Source organism: Monodon monoceros, unplaced genomic scaffold (genome assembly GCF_005190385.1).
Source record: "Monodon monoceros isolate NGI ecotype Baffin Bay Population unplaced genomic scaffold, NGI_Narwhal_1 Super_Scaffold_21, whole genome shotgun sequence".
Lineage (NCBI taxonomy): Eukaryota > Metazoa > Chordata > Mammalia > Artiodactyla > Monodontidae > Monodon > Monodon monoceros.
Genome location: NW_021703778.1, coordinates 19,913,523 through 19,935,548, shown reverse-complemented (window position 1 = coordinate 19,935,548; position 22,026 = coordinate 19,913,523). Strand labels below are relative to the sequence as shown.

Here is a 22,026-nt window from a genome sequence, read left to right as displayed (position 1 = left end):
GACCCTCCCTGCTATCCAGAAGTTTATGGTGTACTAGGGGAGATTAGGCAAGTATGAAAATGACTAAAACAAAGTAGAATGAGAGAAGAATGAAGTCACAGGATGTGCAGTGATGGTTATGGCAGATTGCATTTTCCAAAAGGCCAGAGTCGTATTTTGTGTCCCACAAGCTCTTCCAGAATCTTACCACATCCTCACCTGGAGGTGGAGTCTATTTCCCTTCCTTCTTGAAGTTGAGCAAGACTTTGTGGCTGCCTCTATAAATGCAATGCACTGAAAGTGATGCTGGGTCACTTCCAAGGACATGCCTTGGTACCCAGCTGCCATGTTGTGGGGAAGCCCAGGCCACATGGAGAAGCCACGTGGAGATGTTGGAGCTGACAGCCAGCATCAAATGCCAGACTTGTGAGTGAGAGCGCCTTCTGATAATTCAAGTCCCCAGCCTTGGACCTGTTGCAGATGACCCCAAGTGGAGCAGAGACTCATGCAAGCCCAGCCTAAATTGCCATATATATATGCCATATATATATATGTATGTGCATGTATGTATACGTACATAACTTTGTTTAAAGACAAACACAGCTGGACACTAAAGTGCTAAGGACAGATTTTATTCAGTAATATACTATGTGTTGCATAAGGGAAAAGAATCCAGTGTGAATTAAACCCAACTTTGATTTGGACTGGCCTTTTAAGAGGAGAGTGAGAGAATAGGAAGAGGGCAGTGAGTGGAGGCTCAGTAGAGTCAGGAAAGTGAAAAATTAAGTGAAAAAAGCTGTAAGGTTTGGTCCATGTGAAACCCATCCAGGTTTGTTAAGTGGTGCTAATGGAAGTTAAGGTCCTATCCTTCCACAGAGGTTGGGAGCCAGAGATCCTGCCTTCAAGTGTTGGCTGGAAGAAACGGTAAATTCTTTTGGCAGCCTTGAGCTTTCCCAGACAGATACTTTAAGGGGGCTACGGACAGCCTAGGGTGGAACTGTGTGGTGCTTGTTCCACCTCTTTATAGGTCAAGGTAAGGCCTACTGGAGAAAGGGCTCAGAGAAGCCTGGCTACAGTGTGGTCAAGGGGAGGCTGTGTGTGTGTGTGTGTGTGTACTTTGCTTCTTTTTTAGACATACATCTAAGCATTAGAACAGATCATTGGATTTGGTGATTATAAGTCATTGAGTGTCCTTTGAAATAGCTTGTTTCAGCAGTTGTTAGAGCAGAAGTTATATTGCAGGGGTTTAAAATTTGAATAAAGAAAGTAAATTTGAGGGCCTTCCATGTGTCAATCTCTTCGTTCATTTAGTTTTCACACCTGTAGGCTGTGGCTATCACTATCCTTATTTTACTGATGTAGCTCAGAAAAAATTAATTGCCCAAAGCCATTAAGAAGTAGGAGGGACTAAAATGTACGGCCTAATACATTAGGAATTAGGAATCTAATGTACGGCCATTAGATTCCTAACACTGCATGCGTTCCCTTAACTACGCCGTCCAAGAGGAGACAAGAGACTAGTCCAGAGGGACAAAATCCTGATGTATTTCGGAGAAGCTAAAGGAGCGTGAGTGGTAGACAGTGGAGGGAATTCTCCGGCGGTCCAGTGGTTAGGACTCCTCGCTTTCACTGAGGGTTCAGTCCCTGGTGGGGGAACTAAGATGCTGCAAGCTGCTCCGCGAAGCCAAAAAAAAAAAAAAAGTGCTAGATAGTGGAGAGTTCAGAAGCTATTAACTATAGACAAAGAGTCACAAATTTCTGAAAACTTCCTAGTGGTTCCAATAAGATGGAAGCAAAATAAAAAGGTTGCTTGGGTCACGCCGGCTCTGGGGGCGTCTCAGCCCCAGTCCTGGGTATCGAACCCCGGCCCTCGCTCCTGGGGCGGCCGCTCTGGCTGGGTCCTGAGCTGCCCCGCGGGGCGCTCGGGAGCCGCGGTCGAGGAGACGGCCCTTGCTGGACACTGAGCTCGGAGAGGTACTCAGAAGGGAAAAGCCCTGGCGACCCTGGCCTCACAGAGGCTCCCAGCTCCCGGAACCCACTGGAGGACGCCCACGGGAGAGCCGGCGGTGGCCATGGCAACGCGGCGGACGTCAGCTGCTCCAGCGGCCAACGGCCAGGCTGTTGTCGGGGGGCGGGGCCTGCCAGGGCCTGGCTGGGTGGGCGCGCGGGTCACGTGGACCGGGGCGGAGCCTGCGCGGGGCGGGCCGGAGCGCGTCGGGAGCGGGTGCCGAGGCCAGAGCCGCGGGACCCGAGCGAAGGCCGCGCCGAGGTCGCAGGTCCCCGCCGGGCCGCTCTAGCCGCCGCCATGGGCAGTGAGTAGCGGCGGCGAGGCCCTCGCCGGGGGCGCGGGCGCCGACGGGCCGCGGGCGGTGGGGCAGGCGACCGCCCGGGGGCGCTTAGCCCGCGGGCCGGGGAGACGCGGGCTGCGCCGGGCCGCTGAGGAGGGCGCTAGCCGGGGGCCTCCGCGGAGGCTCCTCCAGCCGTGCGAGGCCTCGCCCGGGCCGGCTGCGGGGCCGGGACCCGGAGGTCCGGGGTCTGCGCATCTTGGTGGGTGGCGAGGAGCGGCGCACGGCGCGGAGAGGCCCTTGGTTTTGGGGGCGGGGAGTTAGGGAACCAGGGGAAACCTGGACCACTATTAATTTTTCAGGCAGGAGCTTCGGAAACTCATATTTTTAGTCCCAAATCACTGTTCTTTGGCATGTTAGTTGTGATGAATGAAGGTCCCTGACTTGTTTCATTTTTTAAAAAGTGATGCATGGCGTGTAGTTTCGGGGAGGAAAGGAGGCGACTGGTGGCATAAAGTTTTCTTTAAAATTTTCATTTCAGTCATTCTGTAGTGTGTACTGAAAACTAAACGTGTCTCAGGTTGTGTAAGCCTTAGGGACAAGGCCTTGCATAATGGGGATCTTTTGAGGGCCCTCTCCCAAACCCTCAACACCAGGAACCTTCACATAGCTGTTGGGGTGACTGTTGTATGAGTGGATTCCCGCAAACCCAAGCTGTGCACCCACTGGCCAGCTAGCTAACTAGTGGACATTTGGGGGAAGCTGGAAAGGAAGTAGAGGAGACTCTTGGTCTTGAATTAGCAGTATAATGGGTTAAATTCTGCAGCACAAGAATAGACAAGTGGCAGACAAAAAAGCATTGCTTTTTACATAAATACTACAACACAGATGATCTTAAGCCAAGAGATCAGGGAGGGTAGCTTGGGTGGAAGTGGGAAGGAAAAGGGGTAAAGGGGTTCTAGGAAGTTTCCCGATGTGATTGACATTGGTTTTACATTAGAGATGAACACTTTCATAATTCAGATTTGCTTTCCAGATTGTCTGAAATGGTACTTGGGTAACAAAACATCTGCCCATGAGAATTTCTGAATTCTGTCAAACATCAGTGGCTGCCATCATTTTGAGAGGTTTTATAAAAAGACAGTATAGTCAGATCAACTATACTTCAATAAAATAAATTTAAAAATATATAGTGTGGTCAACTTTTGGCTAACTGCTGAAGTGTAATTACCCATGTCAGTTTAAAAATAATATCCTGATGTTCATATATACAGAATCCAGTGTTTGTAAGGGAAGATGATCATGACTAATACCTAGTTGTGGCTTTTTGTGTTTCTGTACATTATAGACGCTGGCAAAGACTGAGAGATTATCATCTTCATCCTTCAGTTCTTTGGCAGGACTTTGACTTAAGCCGTGCCAGAAGAGAGTGCCTATCCTTAAAGAACCTTGGTTTATCTTTTCAATATTATGAGTTGTCTGGGAAAACAGTACTTTCTAATGAAATGTAGTGTCATTCTCTGGGCTGATGATTGTACATACACAAGTACTTTGAGATCCTTTTGTGGGAGAGTGACCAAGCAATGAATAGCGACTTAGTGAAATGAAGTAGAGATTGTATACAGTACTTTGAAAACCTACCTATAGAAGGTCGTTCCGTGATCTTTCTCATTTATGCATTTCAGCATTTTTCAGTCCCCAATTAAGTCAGTCCTGCAGTTACAGCCCATTTCCTGTTGTACTTTCCTTCTCTGATATGTCCTATTTCCTTCTGTAATGCATGGTCTTGTGAGTACACTGCATTTGCTCTTTTTGATGTAGTGGTGCTCACTGAATTATTCCTTTTCTGTGTATATAAAAGGGGTGAGATTCAAGCATGAGGAAGCAAAATTGTGGTACAAGGTTACTTGTATTACTTTGCTTCTGCTGACCTGCCCTTAAACCCTTTGGGCTCCTTTGTCCCGTGAATTATTTCTCTTCCCTTATGTATTTGAAATGGAGAGCATTATGGTTAATTCATTTTGGGGGGTGTGGATGGGATGGATTGCCATTGAAAGAAAACATTTGTATTTGACTCTGTGAAAAGATACATCTCTTTTTAAAAACTTTGTAATAGGGACATTCTTTTTTTTATTTTTTAACAGTCAAATTTTTAGAAGTTATCAAACCTTTCTGTGCAGTTCTACCAGAAATTCAGAAACCTGAAAGGAAAGTAAGTATATTTTAGTAATACAGAGGGTAGCTAAATGACTTATTCTGTTAAACTATGTAGATTGATTTATTTTCCCCAACGTTTTTCTGGTTCTAATTGGAAAAATATTACCTGTTCCTTCTCCTTGCAAGAGGCACAAAGTGAATAAAACTAGTGTAGACCTTTTAAATCTAGTTTATCTCATGGTTTCAAAACTGACTGTTCTTTAAGTTGTGACGTTTCCAAACCAAGTGTTTCTTTGGTCTGTGTGTTATAAGATATAGTATTCTCCTGTCCATTGTGGTCTACCGCACTAGGAATGACCCAGTCTGTTGTGTCACTTTTGATGAGCACAACTGTTGCACATAAATGGATTGCAACTGTGCAGTTATATACCTCCCATTTCTTGATTCGTTCCGTACAAAGAAAAAAATCACAGAAATGCATTCGGAAGATATTGACCACATCTAATTGTTCTTCCATCATTGTACGCCTTTGGAACTGAGGCATTTCTATTCCAGAAATATTGTTAATCCCAAACTGGTCAGTTCCCAGACATTGCTCTTTTACTGTATGTTCAATTTCGCATGGAACTAACCAGAATAGGGACTAAAAAGAGTAAAGTAAGACTTCTGTTAAACTTACTGTTTTATTTAGAAGTATATTTCTTTTTTTATTGCTTTGAGGTTATAAAAATAGTTGTTCCAGTTACATGTAAGGCATCCCAAGAAACTTTAGCTTTTCATATTCTATGAAGCATTCACAGAATAATATTACAGGCAGTCCTAGCTTTCCACAATACAGTGTTAATGAAATGTGTGCATATTAGATCTGTGTCTTTTCATCCTTTTCAGTCTCAATTAATGTGGTACAATGCCTTGAGGCCAGCCTGTATTTAAGTTGTACTTAATTCTCGAAAAAGTATAGAAAGATGTTTGAGAAGTTTAGCTGTTTGCTTTAGCTGCTACTAACTAGGGCGAGAATATTTTAAGAGTAAATAATAGGAGCATGTCATGATGGGGAATGCTGGTTAAGGTTTAATATGGATTTTTCTTTATATTTGCTATTTCTTGGTTTTGATTGATCATTCTTTGTTTTCTTGCACAGATCCAGTTTAGAGAGAAGGTACTATGGACTGCTATAACTCTCTTCATCTTCTTAGTATGTTGTCAGGTATGTAACCAAACATTAAACAAATGTCTGTACTGTTATTCTAAGGTCTTGGTTGGTTAGAATTTGAGAAACTTATTTTAGTTCAAATAGTATATATACTGAATTATTTTGAGCAACATCATTTTTTAAAAATTATTTTTAATTGAAGTGTAGTTGATTTACAATGTTATCTTAGTTCTAGTGTACGGCAAAGTGATTCATTATACATATACATATTTTTTTTCATATTCTTTTCCATTATGGTTTATTACAGGATACTGAATATAGTTCCCTGTGCTATACAGTAGGACCTTGTTGTTTATCCATTATGTATATAATAGTTTGTATCTGCTAACCCCAACCTCCCAATCCATCCTCTCCCCCCACCCTTGGCAACCACAGGTCTGTTCTCTATATCTGTGAGTCTGTTTCTGTTTCATAAATAAGTTCATTTGTGTTATATTTTAGATTCCACATATAAGTGATATCATATGGTGTTTGTCTTTCTCTGTCTGACTTACTTCACTTAGTATGATAATCTGTGTGTCCATCCATGTTGCTGCAGATGGCATCATTTCATTCCTTTTTATGGCTAGGTAATATTCCATAGTATATATGTCTATGTATATGTTCCTATATGTGTGTGTGTGTATATAATACACACACACACACACACACACACACACACACACCCCACATCTTCTTTATCCATTCGTCTGTCAATGGACCTTTAGATTGCTTTTGTAAATAGGAGCATCATCATTTTAATCTGATTTGATAGCGAAAATGGTTATCTTCTACTGTGTATTTCTTTTGGTTTACTAGTGGGTTTGAACATATTTTCTTTTTTCCCCTTACTTTTCAGTTAATGATCTTTACCTGTTTTTTTCTTGAGATTTTTAAAATTGATTTATGACAGGTTTTTTATTTTTATTTATTTATTTATTTATTTTGCGGTACATGGGCCTCTCACTGTTGTGGCCTCTCCCGTTGCGGAGCACAGGCTCCGGACGCGCAGGCTCAGCGGCCATGGCTCACAAGCCCAGCCGCTCCGCGGCATGTGGGATCTTCCTGGACTGGGGCACGAACCTGTGTCCCCTGCATCGGCAGGTGGACTCTCAACCACTGCGCCACCAGGGAAGCTCCTATGACAGGTTTTTATATATAAAAGTGTTAAATCTTTGACATGTATAGGGCAAATATTTTTCCACTTTGTTTGCTTTTAATCATGTTGTAAATTTATGTATTAATTTAAAAATCCCCAAAAGCCAAATTCTCGAATCCTAGGGATATTCTGTGTTTATAAATTAATAAAGTTCAATGATGCTTTTTAGTAAAATTTCACAGAGATTAAGTTCATAAAATGAGGATAAAATGTGACCTGCCCATGTCACAGGGCTATTGTATTGTGAGGATTAAATTAGATAATTTAAGTAAAGTTCTTTGAGGGTTTGAAAAGTACCAATATACATATAAGAAAGTTTAAAAAAATTGCATGAGGAAGGAGTAGAACAAATAAAGTCCATAATCTGGGGAAAAGCCAAATATATTTTTTTGAAAAGTGAAACTATTTGATCATTAAAATATTTTACTATTATACTTTGTTGAAAATTCTTTTGCGTGGTCAGGGAGTGAACTTTTGAAAGATACAGACAAGTAGAAAAAAAAAAGAAGCATCCATATTCCTACCATCTTGTTTTAACATCTTGGAAATTCCCCTCCCCTCCATTAAAAAAAAAAATCAACTTTTGAAGGGTACAGTTTATGTACAGCAAAATATACTCATTTTTAAGTGTACATTTTAAAGAGTTTTGACAAATGTATACATTTACATACCTACTATCTCAGTGGGTATAGAACATTTCTGTTACTCCAGAATGTTTCTCGTACTCTTTCTTAGTCAGTTCCCACCTCACCCCATTCTCAGGCAACCACTGATCTGCTATTTCTATGATTTGATTTGTCTTTTCTAGAATTTCATGTACATGGTGTGATACAGTGTCTAACTTCTTCATCAGCTTTTTGAGATTCATCCATGGTGTTGGTTGTATCCATGTTGATTGTATCACAGTTTGTTCATCTTGTCACCTGTTGTTGGACATTCGGGTTGTTTCCACATTTTGGCTATAACAAATAAAGTTGCTATGAACGTTCCCGTACAAGACTTTCTGTGGATATTTGTTTTCATTTCTCTTGGGTGAATACCTATTAGTAGAATTGCTAAGGTTTATGGTAAATGTATGTTCAACTTTGTGAGAAACTAACTCTTTTCCAAGTGGTCCCATCAGCCGTATAGGAGTTCTGGTTGCTCTGCATCATTGTTTATTCTTAGTATTGTTCAGCATTTTAATATTAGCCATTCTAATGGATGAGGTTTTTTTTTTTTATTGTAATTGAAGTATAGTTGATTTATAATATTGTGTTAGTTTCAGGTGTACAGCAAAGTGATTCAGTTATATATATATATATATATATTTTTTTCAGATTATTTTCCATTATAGGTTATTATAAGATATTGAATATACCTTCCTGTGCTAAACAGTAAATCCTTGTTGCTTATCTATTTTATGTATAGCAGTTTGTATCTGTTAATCCCGTACTTCTAATTTATCCCTCCCCCCTCTCTTTCCCCTTTGGTAACCATAAAGTTTATTTTCTATGTCAGTCTGTTTCTGTTTTGTTTATAGATTCATTTATGTTATTTTTTAGATTCCACATATAAATGATATTTGTCTTTCTCTGACTTAATTCACTAAGTATAATATTGTCTAGGTCCATTCATGTTGCTGCAAATGGCAATATTCCATTCTTTTTTATGGCTGAATAATATTCCATGGTACACACACACACACACACACACACACACACACACGCACACACACACACACACATATGTCTTAAACCAGTTGCCTGCTGATGGACACTTAGGTTGCTTCCGTGTTTTGGCTGTTGTAAATCATGCTGCTGTCAACATTGGGGTGCATGTATCTTTTTTTTTTTTTTTTTTGTGGTACACAGGCCTCTCACTGCTGTGGCCTCTCCTGTTGCGGAGCACAGGCTCCGGACACGCAGGCCCAGCGGCCATGGCCCACAGGCCCAGCCGCTCCGCAGCATATGGGATCCTCCTGGACTGGAGCACGAACCCGTGTCCCCTGCATCGGCAGGCGGACCCCCCAGCCACTGCGCCACCAGGGAAGCCCACATGTATCTTTTTGAATTAGAGTTTTCTCTGGTCATATACCTAGGAGTGAAATTGCTGGATTTTATGGTAGCTCTATTTTTAATTTTTTAAGGACCCTCCTGTTTTCCATTTCCATCAAAGTACAGGAAGGTTCTCTTTTCTCCATGGTGAGGTTTTAACTTGTATTTCCCTGGTCAATGATATTGAGCAGCTTTCTCATATGCTTATTGGGTATTTATCTTTTGTAAAGTGTTTTTTCCCCAAATATTTTGCCCATTAAAAAAAATTGCATTTTTGTCTGATTAGTGAATTATATGCATTTTAAAATATTTTCTGGATACAAGTCCTTCATCAGATATATGTATTGTGAATATTTTCTCATAGTCTATGGCTTGCCTTTTCATTTTCTTAACAATATCTTTTTCATTTTCTTAACAATATCTCGTAGTCTATGGCTTGCCTTTTCATTTTCTTAACAATACTTTTTGAGCAGAAGTTTTTAATTTCGATGAAGTTCATTTTATCTTTCTCTTTGATTGCTCATGGCTTTTGTTTCCTATCTAAGAAATGTTTGCCTATTTTAAGGTTGTGAAGATTTTCTCCTGTATTCTTCTAAATATTTTACAGTTTTAGCTTGGATGTTTTGGTCTATGATCTATTCCAAGTTAATTTTTGTGTATGGTGTGAGGTAAGGGTAGGGTTTGTTTTTTTCTATATGCATAACCAGTTGTTGAAAAGGCTCTCCTTTCTCCATTGAATTACTTTGGTATCTTTGTTGAAAATCAGTTAGCCATATAAGCATGGATCTATTTTTGTACTCTCAGTTCTGTTCCATTGATCATATTCCACCGTTATGGTAAACCATAACTCTTTTGATTAATGTAGCTTTAAACTGAGTCCTGTAATTAGGTTGTAAAAGTCATCCAACTTTGTTCTTCTTTTCAAAATGATTTTGTCTATTCTAGGTCACTCATATTTCCATCTGAATTTTAGAATCAGCTTGTCATTTTCTTTAAGAAAGCCTCCTGGCATTATGATTTTTATTGCTTTGAATATATAGGTCAATTTAGAGAGCATTACCATCTTCATATTGAATCTTCTAATCCAAGGGTCTGCAAACATTTTTTCTGTAAAGGGCCAGATAGTAAATATTTGCAGCTTTGCAGCTGGAACCCAAGAAAACCCAAGAAGAAGAAAACATAACTTGAGTTACATTTCTTAAAGTGTGACATTTCTCATGACTGTTTCATGCCATAAATTAATTTATGCATTTTATGTTACTTCATTATTTTTTTTTCTGTAATGTGTTTACATGGTTGTCAAGCTGTACCTTTTTTTTTTTTTTTTTTTTTTTTACGGTACGCGGGCCTCTCACTGTTGTGGCCTCTCTCATTGCGGAGCACAGGCTCCGGACGCGCAGGTTCAGCGGCCATGGCTCACGGGCCCAGCCGCTCCGCGGCATGTGGGATCTTCCTGGACCAGGGCACCAACCCGTGTCCCCTGCATCGGCAGGCGGACTCTCAACCACTGCGCCACCAGGGAAGCCCAAGCTGTACCTTTTTGTCTTTCTCACGCTTAGGCAGTTTGGCCCAGGGCTGGTGATTTCTTGATTCTCTTTCCACTGAATCTCAAACAGAGAGAGCCACAGTTTTCCCCTCCCAGCCACAGTTGAAGGGTTTGGGGTCTCGTGTTCTCCATAGTGTTTTTTTAGCTTGAGGGAATGGTGGGAGGTGAGATCAGCTGAGAGAAGTGCCATAAATGCCACCTGGGCTCTGCTCTCTTGCTAGACTTTTGTTACATGTCTTGTGAGGGTCCTCACCACCTGACTGAGGAGGGCTTTATTCCATTACTGACCTCAGATCGCTCCCCAGTTCCTGACTCAGTGTAGCCCTGTAAGTGTCAGTTGCACCAGAGAGAGCCCCGTTCCTGGCTTCTCTCATCCATTTCCTCTCAGCTGCCAAAGGAGGCAGGAGAGATGAGGATATCTGTGCAGCCCGCTCTTCTCCAGGTTTGGAGTGTTGTGGGGATTCTGGGGATACTGTGCCCTTCCCTTTGGGCTGGTTGGAGCAGTTTCATGCTGAGTCCCTATTCCTCGATTGTCTGTTGTTTTCTGCCCGCCCATGACCATCAAGTTTATGATTCTTTTTCTTGTTTGGCTGCTTTATAGATATTTTTCCTTTAGATTTTTAAATTCTTTTACTATTTTACATGTTTTGAAAAATGTGTTTTCTTATGTATTGGGGAGGGAAATTCTGTAACCTGATCACTCACGGCTTGCCATTTTAGCCCAGAAATATCTTGCTTGGTTTCAGTGCCCACTGCGTTTGGAGATCCCTACTACTTTTCTATTTGTCCATCTGATTGGTTCAGGGTTTCCATTCAAGCATGAAATGCTTGTTTCTCTGAAGTGTATACTGTATTTTGTGAAGTTGAAACTGATTATTTTATGTAATATAGGGCAAAGCCTAAAAGTCTGCAACTTTGAGAGTCATAGAAAATAGCTCCTGTTGCTGCCCTTGTTGGACGTGGTCCTGTAACTATGGAATTTACTAAGAGGAGTAAAGTTAGACAGAGTTTAATCCTGTTGACTACGGGAACGGAGGGAATACCATTGCTTAGGGATGGTTGGCTGACTTTCTTGTTTGTTATCCCGCAAAGCATCTAATCATGGAGGTAATGGCTATCTCTACGAGACTCAATTAAGGAAGGTAATTTGATTGATTGGTCTCTCCCCCACTTAGGGAATATTGTGATATGGACTATCCTGTAGTGATAATTGGTTTTTATTCAATAACTTCCTTTCTCCCCATCTCTCACATTAGCTGAAGAGTGTTTGCATCTATAGGGTGCACACAAAATACTGTGCTTCTTGCTTTTGCTAACCCAGCTAATATATTCAGATGTCCAAAGAGGTTTAGGTTGACCAGATGACCTGTTTAAAATTGCTGGCAGCATCTTTTGGAACTTTTTTTTTTTAAGTCAACTTCATATAGGGAAGGTTTATGAAATTGGAAGTGTATTTTTCTCCTACATGGTGAGGGAGGGGGTATGGCCAAGTGCTGTGTTCTGAACATGGGTCGTATAATAGGAAGCATTCTGAAGTTAAGGTTTTTTTTTTTTTCTGATTAAAAAGTAATATGTGTTCATTATAGAAAATATGATAAATGCTGAAAAGAATATAGAAGAAAAAAATCAACAGTAATCCCACTGCCTGTGAATAATCACTGTTCAAGATTTTAAAAAATATTTACACCTAGTTTTTTCTTCTATGCATATTTTTACAGTGTTGATCTTTTACTTTATTTATACAGTTTCATACTATTCTTTTTATACTAGGTTTCCTCAACAATGGCACTGAAGTTTGGGCTGGATAATTCTTTGCGGTGGGGGACTGTCCCATAAATTATAGGATGTTCAGCATCTCTGACCTCTACCCACTAATGCCAGTAGCACCCCCCTCAAGTTGGGACAACCAAAAGTGTCTTCCTATATTGCCAGATGGGGCAAAGTTGCCCCAGCTTGAGAACCATTGTTTTATACTTAATATTACAACATAAGCACATCCTCATACTGTTACAAGCTTCATAGTATAATTTTTAATGGCTGCATAGTATTCTACTCTATATCTCGTCTTCAGTCTTACATTTGGAGTATGGCTGTGGCTGTCACTAGTACCCATAGCTTTCCAAGATTATTCTGTGACGTGGTAGATATATCCTGTACTGATAGGAGCATTTTCTTTAATTGTAAAAACATAAAACTTATCAACATAACCATTTTTAAGTGTGCAGTTCAGTAGTGTTACATATATTCACATTGTTGTGCAACATATCTCCATACTGATAGGAATATTTACTAGTGAAATGTTGTAAGTAATGATTCCCATTGTTTTTATTTTCATTAAAGAACTTTACTCTTAAGGTATGCTTGTTTTGTTATTGAACATGAGTAGTGGGTTTTTTTTAAGTTTTGCAAATATTAAGTGAATGCATTATAAATTAAGTTCAAACTTAATTTATATAATACATTTTTATAAAATATTTTATGTAATCTTATAGATACCACTATTTGGAATCATGTCATCAGATTCTGCAGATCCTTTCTACTGGATGAGAGTTATTCTTGCATCCAACAGAGGTATATGCTGCTTTTCTTTTGCCTCCATGCTAGTACTGACATCAAATAGATGTGAAAATGTGGAAACAACTATTTTTTGATGTCTATGGGGAGGGGCAGTATATGGTAAAAGAAACTCATTGCCTAGGAGAAGAGACAAACATAAAGATAATTACAAAACTGTGTATTTATTGTAATAATAGAAGTATGTACAGAGTATAGAGTTACGACAGAATGGAGTGATTAGCATTGTCTAGAGCTTTGGTTCTCCATCCTTTTGTGAGTCATGTTTCCTTTGAGAATCTAATTAAATTTATCTGTACTCTCCCTAGAAAAATGCATGTACATTCACACGTGCAGATTTTTCATAAAATCTCAGGAGATTTCCTGGACTCTCTGAAGTGTATTCTTGAGTTTCTCATGGGACTGAAAGACTGATCTGCGGTGCCAGGGAGGAGATGATGCTGGGAGAGCATTTGGGTTGGAATTCAGCCTGTGGACCGTCGGGAGAGGGAAGCCTGAGTCACAGCACACATGCATGAGGACACGGGGTGCAGGCTGGGGATTCGGGTGGGGGATGCTGATCAGTGAGGCTGAGAGATAGGGAGGGCCTGGATCAGGAGGGGCTTTTGGGGTGGGTTTTTTTCTACATCAAAAAAGTAACGTTTGTTATAAAAAAAATGCACCAACATTTCAGATTTGTATAAAGCTGAAAATGAAGGTCTCGCTTCTCAGGGGTAACTCCTGGGAAGACAACAGATTGGTGAATAACCGTCTAGACCTTTTATCTGAATATATATTCATATATATGAATTTATATACTTTTTTTAAAAACTGAAAAATAAGATCTACTATATAACTATTCTGCTACTTCGTGTGTTTACTTAATATCTTGGATGACCTATTTTACTGAATGGCCATATACTATTCCATTATATGGATGTGCCATGATTTCTTTAATCATTCATTCAGGTATTTATTGAGTTCTTCCTATGAGTGGAGCTTTGTGCTAGGTGCTGAGATTAGAGCAGTGATCAAGACAGTGATGCTGTTGTCGTGGAGTTTATGTTACTCTATTTGGGGAGGTAGACTCTACATGAACTGTATCTTGGGAGGGGGAAGGGACATTTGAGCAGAGACCTGCAGGACATGAGAGAAGGCTGTGTGAAGATCTGGGGGAGGAACCTTCCCCCAGGGAATAGCAAGTGCAAAGGCCCTGAGGTGCGAGTATGCTTAATGTCTTCCAAGAACAATGAGGAGGATGGTGTGATTGGAAGAAAAAAGGAAAGGGGAGACGTGGTAGGACATGAGGCTGCAGATGAATCCAAGAGCCAGATTATGAGGCTTGTAGACAGTAAGGAGTGTGTTTTAGGTATGACCCCAAGGCCTGTAGGATCTGCTGTCATACATGTAGTTTTTTCCCAATTTTATATCATTATAATCAATGCTACCATGACTACTATCACACTCTTCTGTAAGTTTTTAATAGAATGAATTTCTAGAAGTTTAACTGCTTGTTTACAAGGAATGTACACTTAAATTTTTGATAGATATTGTTAAATTGTCTTCCAAAAGCTTTGAATTATTTTATACACTCTGCTATGGTGTATGAGAATGACCGTTTCTCTTCCAGCAGTGGATAATATTTGTCCTTTAGTCTTTGTGTTAGACAGGTAAAAATTGGTATCTGGTATTTAATTTGTATTTCTTTATGTGTTGGTGAGCTTGAACATCATCTTATATTTTTATTGAATATTTCTATTTCTTCTATGAGTGGACTTGTTATAAGTCATAGGAAATTACTGACTGGCTTAAACACAAAAATGGAATTTACTGGAAGGATACTAGTCATTTTTTGGAACCCAAAGAGGAGGTAGAACAACTAAGCCTTGTGGAGAGAGAACCAGGTTTCAGACCTCAGCAGCAGGGGCAGGGAACCTTGTCTTTGTGATCTAGCTTCAACAACTCTTGGGTTCTTCAGTTCTCAGTTCAGAATTAGAAATTACCAGAATTTCCACCAGACCCAGCCAGCTTTGGTTACGGTTTCAGGGTTACATAGTACAGATTTGGGTGCTGGGGTTTCCTCTTATGTTGTTGGTATTTTCCTGAGAAAAGAGCATTATTGGGAGTGGCCATGCCATTTATCTCTTTTTTATTTTTCTTTTTTTTTTGCGGGGGGGGGGCTATATTCCCTGTGTTGTACAACACACCCTTGAGGCTGTCTTATACCCAGTAGTTTTTTTTTTTGTTTTTTTTTTTTTGTTTTTTGTTTTTGGGGTTTTTTTTTTGCAGTATGCGTGCCTCTCACTGTTGTGGCCTCCCCCATTGCAGAGCACAGGCTCCAGACGCGCAGGCGCAGCGGCCATGGCTCACGGGCCCAGCCGCTCCGCAGCATGTGGGATCTTTCCCGCAGCATGTGGGATCTTTCCCGCAGCATGTGGGATCTTTCCGGACCGGGGCACGAACCTGTGTCCCCTGCATCGGCAGGCGGACTCTCAACCACTGTGCCACCAGGGAAGCCCTACCCAGTAGTTTTAACCTCCCACTCCCCACCCTATATTGTCCCCACCCACCCCCACTGGTAACCTCTAGTTTGTTCTCTGTATCCGTGAGCCCGCTTCTTTTCTCGTTATATTCACTAGTTTGTTGTATTTTTTAGATTGCACTTATAAGTGATATCATATAGTATTTGTCTTTCTCTGACTTATTTCACTGCTGTTTGTTCATTTTAAAATTCATTTGTAAGAATTCTTTGCCCTTTAGACAAATTCTTTTGCCCTTTGTTACTTGTGTTCATTTTTCTTTTAACTGTTACCCTGTCTTTTGCCACATGGAGGTTTCATAGTTGTATCTAATCATATCGTCCATTTTTTGCTTGTGGCCTTTATGTATTTTGTTTTAGAAAGGCTTTTTCTTTTCCAAGATTAAAAGCATACTCACTTCTGGTGCTTCTGTACTTTGTCTTTTATGGTTATATTTTCTAAATCTGTGGCCTTTATTTTAATGTAAGTCATGAGATAAGGAATCTAGGCTTAATTTTCTATATTGGCCAGTTATTTGCCAAGGTTCATTTATCCTTCTTTTCCCTATTGAGTGGAAGTGCCATATTTCCTAAATGAAATGTTCATTAAAGCTTGACTGGATTAATTTTTGGACTAGATCCATTTGACAGTTTGAAATTTTGGTGATTTGATATAAAAAGAAATCTCCCTACCTGCCTACTAGCTTTAATGATAAAACATATTTTTATCTTTTACCATTGAGGAAGTATCTGAGAAAACATGAAGAATCCATTTAAGATGCCATATTTTTTTAAAATTTATTTTATTCAAGTATAGTTGATTTACAGTGTTGTGATAATTTCCGCTGTACAGCAAAGTGATTCAGTTATACATATATACATTCTTTTTCATATTCGTTTACATTATGGTTTATCACAGGATATTGAATATAGTTCCCTGTGCTATACAGCAGGACCTTGTTGTTTATCCATTCTCTATATAATAGTATGCATCTGCTAATCCCAAACTCCCAATCCATCCCGTCCCTCTCCCAACCCCCTCCCCCTTGGCAACCACAAGTCTGTTCTCTATGTCTGTGAGTCCGCTTCGTAGATAAGTTCATTAACAATAGAAACATGTTGATAACCAGACTAAAATAACAGGAAATGATTTTCCACTTAAATATTTAAATGAAATCAAACCGTACATGCTATTTTTGAATATTTTTCCTATCCACTATGTCATTAACATTTTTCATGCCACTCAACATTCTACAACATTGATTTTGATGACTTCCTATATAATTTTATATTTTGAATTAGGAGAGTCACAGCTATTCATTTTTGTGTGTGTGTGTATGGTACGCGGGCCTCTCACTGCTGCGGCCTCTCCCATTGTGGAGCACAGGCTCCGGACGCGCAGGCTCAGCGGCCATGGCTCACGGGCCCAGGCGCTCCGCAGCATGTGGGATCTTCCCGGACCGGGGCACGAACCCGTGTCCCCTGCATCGGCAGGCAGACTCTCAACCACTGCGCCACCAGGGAAGCCCCACAGATATTCTTAAATATCATCTTTTTATTAACTTGTTATTTAATTTTTGGGCTTTTAAAATCCTGCGTTAAAATGTTTAGTGTAAATTTTAAAAATAGTGATTTGGACAGAAATCTTGGACAATTTCTTTCAAAGGATTTCTTTAACAATTTAAGCTTAGAATTCACAGAAATTTACGTTTTTGTAGTATTTATAGTAATTTTGATTCAATGCATTGTTGTGAGGTTGTGTTAATAAATGAGAGGGTTTTTTTTAGCAATTAATGTTTAGGAAATGAAAATTTGCTTGTTAACGTTTAACATGTATTTCATAGACATAATTAAGGACTGGGACTCTTCTAAATTAATCTGCATTGGATATCGTAAAGATTATTTACTTTTTTCCCCTTCCTTTACAGGAACATTAATGGAATTGGGTATCTCCCCAATTGTAACATCTGGTTTGATTATGCAGTTGTTAGCTGGAGCCAAAATCATTGAAGTTGGAGATACACCCAAAGATAGAGCCCTATTCAATGGAGCCCAGAAACGTGAGCATCAGTACAATTAATAAAGAGCCTTTTCCAAATTTGAGAATTTTGTGGCAAAGATGTTTTTCTAGTCTTTTTTGTCTTTGGTTATAAGCATGTACTCCTTTTCCCCCAATTTTTGTCAGTATTTGGTATGATCATTACCATTGGGCAAGCCATTGTGTATGTCATGACGGGCATGTATGGGGATCCCGCTGAAATGGGTGCTGGAATCTGTCTCCTTATCATCATTCAGGTAAGAAATACAATTTTTCATATGGATAACAAAAAAGTTTGTTCCTTCTTTTCTTTTGAAATAATTCTTTAGGTGATTGATATACTCATTTTCTTACTTTATTGAAGTGACATGTATAAGTTGTGTTGATGTTAAAAATTAAAATGTATTGTAATAGCCCCGTAGATGTCTAATAATTATGGATCAATCAACTGTATTTCACTGATTCTAAGATGCACATTTTTCACATTTTGATGTCTCTGAAATCAGGATGTTTTCTTAGAGTTGATGCAGTCACACATGCGGCCAGCCAGGTGGTGGTCGTGATGGTAGGCATTGCCTGCATGTGTACGTCAACTTGGTCAAAGCTGTTTATATCGTCCTTATATCACTTGGTTATATGCATTGTTGATAAAACATGTCGTTGAGTTTAACTGCTGTTTAAAATGTCTTCCAACAGTCTGCTGTGATTTGTTATTGAAATGAAGAGTTATTGTGTATAAACAGAGGCACAGAAAGAGCAAGTTAGATGATAAACATCTAAGTCTAAACTTTTTTTTAAGTAGAAAATAAAAAATTCTTTGTAATAGGTTACTGTGTCATAGTTTAATTGAAGTATTTTTTTCTTTCTTAATGACACACATAATAGTGTTACAAATAATAGTATCTTACAGTAAGTGAAATACCATATAAACACACATATATATATCCTATGGATTTTTTAAATGGATATTTTGGAATGGAATTTTTGAAGGCCAACGTGATTTTCCCTCTACTAAGTATCTTAAAATGTGTAAAATTTGGAAGATATTTCTCTAATGTAGTCATTAAAAATCCTTTAGAGAAGTTACCCAGGAATGGACTGTACTTAAGTTATATAATAGTTATTTACTGAATTTTGAAAAGAAGCTTGCTTAAGTTAAACACTGAACGTCTAGAGTCCTGGTTATCTTGGAGATGCCTCTTGTTCACTCTACGAAATTAGGATTAATTTAGGAAAAAATTTTTTTAATGGTCAAAAGGATCAAAGTCAGAAAAATAGTTTAAAATAAAACTAAAACACCAGTTTATTAGTATATATATACATTGAGAAATACAACCATTTCGGATTGGCATGCTTGACCATCTTTTTTTTTATAGGAAATCTTATATAGGAAACAAATCATAGTAAGAAGATTGTTTAGTGAGTATGATTCAGAACAAGGAGAATGGGATTGTTGAGGTATTTATTGGGCATCATTAACACATATCACAGGGCTTTTCTAATGAAATGGAAATATTTCATCTTTTAACCAGGGGAGGAATCTTTAATGGACTATTAGGTAGTTTTCTGAGCCCCAATAAGTTCCCATTTGGTATAAGGTACACTTCTTTAAAGGATGACTTTGTCATTATTTCTCCATTTGAAAAACACCTTGGGACTTCCCTGGTGGTCCAGTGGTTAAGATTCCGTGCTTCCACTGCAGGGGACACGGGTTCGATCCCTGGTCAGGGAAGTTTCACAGGCCGCATAGTGTGGCCAAAAAGAAAAAGTAAGAAAATTAAAAAAAAATAAACGCCTTGACTGGCAAATTTATAACCCCGGGGAATTAGAGGAAGAAGAGTTGCAATGGATGGGAAAGAAGATCCTCTGAAAACTGGTTTTAGTATCTTTCAGTTCTTTGGCATGAGGATACTGATACACCAATTTTTGCCTTATTTTGTTTCTTTACAGCATTTGCTTTATGACCCATAGTTAGAATAACCCTGCTTTCTAAAAGACACTCAAAATTGGCATCTAGCTCTAAGAACATTATGCATCAGTAGAATTTTTCTAGTATTTAGTAAGGGTGTATTTATATTCTTAAGGAACCTCAGCTGACCAGCTCTGGGCTAGTTAGTGAAAGTATTGACTTCTTATGAAGTCAGTTATGAATTTGAATTGATAAAAAATGGAGTTAAGCTATTGTAATTTTTTTTCCGTACCAGAAATCAAGGAATAGTTAAATTCCTGGAACGGAACAAGTGAAGTGGGTATATACTAAGTTGTTTACATAAATTCTGGTGCACAAATATTTGTCTTGTGGTTAATCCTTCTAGTGTTAATGTATAGAGAAATTTTTCACATTTGATCATAGGTGGGTAGTGACCCATTGCATCTTTTTAAGGCTTTGCTAACATTGAAAATGTGTAGATTTGCTAAAGAGATGTAATTAGATCAGTGTGTTTCCACCTAGAGATTTTGAAAACTGTTTGCATGCTGTTATGTAAGGTATTTCTCACCTTAATTATTCTTGTTTCATTCACATGGTCAGTGTTTTTCCACTAGTGAGTTTTGGAATCTAAATAGTGGGTCTTGATTAAAATTTTAAAAAAGAGTAGAGAGTATCAGTGTGCATGGCACATAGTAGAGGTAAGTATTATTTTGTCAAACTGAGTTGTGTGTGTGTGCGTGCACGCATGAGCAAGGTTGAAATGTTAGTGTTATTTTTATACATACTTTAGAGATTCATATGTATTGAACATTCTAGAAGGCATGCAATTAGTATTCAGTTTTTTTATCAACTGTTCTAGTCAGTGAGATGCTGTCAGTTTCTGATTTCTCATTCCCTGCATAGGCATGCATGCTTTTTACCATCTTTTATTCCTTTAGTTATAGAAACCATTTCTCATTTAGGTTTCTCTGTAATTCCTTTGTCCAGTTAGAGAAGCACGAGTTTGATTTTCACCAGATATAAATGAATCACCCTCTAGTCTGATGGACATTGGTGTGAACAGGGGTTTGGAGAATTATCGTTGTTTCAGAGCTGCCTGTGTGACCTTGGACAGGTCATTTAATTAGAAGTCCATGATAACACTGTCTGGTTGGCTGATGGTTTGTGGACAGCTATCATGCCCTGTAGAGGGTGGGCTTCTGTATTTCTGATGGGGAGTATGTACTTGTTACATAACTGTGGTCAAAATAAAATCTCAGTAGTTAAGTCCTAACTTGTCTTTTATCTTGTCAAATTGGTAAAGTTGGTTTTCAAACAGTAAAGAATTTGTGAGCTCTCTTAGGAGTTTTGAGAATTTTACCTTTTTTACAGTCCATTGAAATTCAAACTTAAAGATTGTAAACAGACAAGTTAGGCTCTGTACAGCCATTGAAATGACAGTTAAGGAAAAGAAAAAACACGGTAAGGTAAGCATGCTTCAAATGATGTACTGTAGTTTTCTCTTCTTAACAGGGATATTGGGTGAACTGAGTAAGGAACGAGGGTGGGAGGCTTCAGAGCTGGGAGGAATGGAAGGAGCATCTCCTCATGTCTGTAGGAGGGTGTCTTTGAAGTGGGGACAGGTGTGAGATTGGGGGCCTAGAAGCACATTTTCTTCCCCCCTTGATTAGGTTACTGAAGTGTGGGGAAGGAGTCACATGACCAAAGAGGTCACTTGTAAAGCTATGGATTATTTCTAATTGATACATACTTTTACTGATGTTTTCTCCAAGAGGAAAATTAAGAATTTTCAATTTCTCATAAAGTTAGTATGCTTTCTTTTTTTAAAAAAAAAAATCATGAACTTAAGAACCTGGTGAACCCTTAATTGTTTTCAGATTTATATTCAGTTTTTGTCACTGTATGTACTGAATGCATTTTTACATTGTTATAATCTCTGTACATATTTGTGCTCTACTTTTTGACTATTCTATTGTATATATTATATATAATACACATATATAAAATCTATAATACTTAAAAATGTATCAGCATAGTTCACATGCTTTTCCTTTAATGGCCTATAAAATTGCATCTTGTTACTGTATCATAATTCATTTGGTCTTTCACTTACTTGAAGCTATTTGGAATGCTTTTCAGTTTCTTGCTGTCAGAAATGCTACAACTTTGTGAACATTTTTGTTTTAGGGTGCTTTTCAATAGGTCTTATTTAAACATTATAAGAGAAATATAAATATACTTTAAAAGTCAAAGTGTCTGCTTTATAATGTAACAACATTTCCAGTCCTCTCATGTTCAGAATTGGCTTCTGATGAAACTAAATCGGGTTAGATGCAGGGTGTCATAATAGTGATACTGCATCGACTAGGTTTTAGTGTTGAAAATGCCTGTACTTTGAAAGTAGTCAATGGTGTTCACTGCCCCTTTCTGAGTTTATTCTTGCTTCAGCTTACTTGCATTTCTTTCCCCACAGTTGTTTGTTGCTGGTTTGATTGTGCTGCTGTTAGATGAGCTGCTACAGAAGGGTTACGGCTTGGGGTCTGGGATTTCCCTCTTTATTGCCACCAACATCTGTGAAACCATTGTCTGGAAGGCCTTTAGTCCCACTACCATTAACACTGGCAGAGGTACAA

At 38.9% G+C, this 22,026-nt stretch overlaps 1 protein-coding gene across 4 annotated transcripts in view; it reads left to right on the top strand.

The window, feature by feature from the left end:
* The first annotated feature begins 2,166 nt into the window (after positions 1-2,166).
* SEC61A2 (SEC61 translocon alpha 2 subunit) overlaps positions 2,167-22,026 on the top strand; it is a 27,670-nt gene continuing 7,810 nt past the window's right edge. Inside the window, exons 1-7 of one of the 4 annotated variants that reach the window (XM_029236828.1) lie at positions 2,167-2,291; positions 4,409-4,476; positions 5,563-5,628; positions 12,847-12,925; positions 17,354-17,485; positions 17,611-17,720; positions 21,867-22,020. In XM_029236828.1, the coding sequence (XP_029092661.1) occupies positions 2,285-2,291; positions 4,409-4,476; positions 5,563-5,628; positions 12,847-12,925; positions 17,354-17,485; positions 17,611-17,720; positions 21,867-22,020 (616 nt within the window). In that variant the 5' untranslated portion in view covers positions 2,167-2,284. Of the gene's footprint in view, positions 2,292-4,157; positions 4,477-5,562; positions 5,629-12,846; positions 12,926-17,353; positions 17,486-17,610; positions 17,721-21,866; positions 22,021-22,026 lie in introns of those variants that run through there. The other 3 variants (XM_029236830.1, XM_029236832.1, XM_029236831.1) reach the window with 3 other exon arrangements.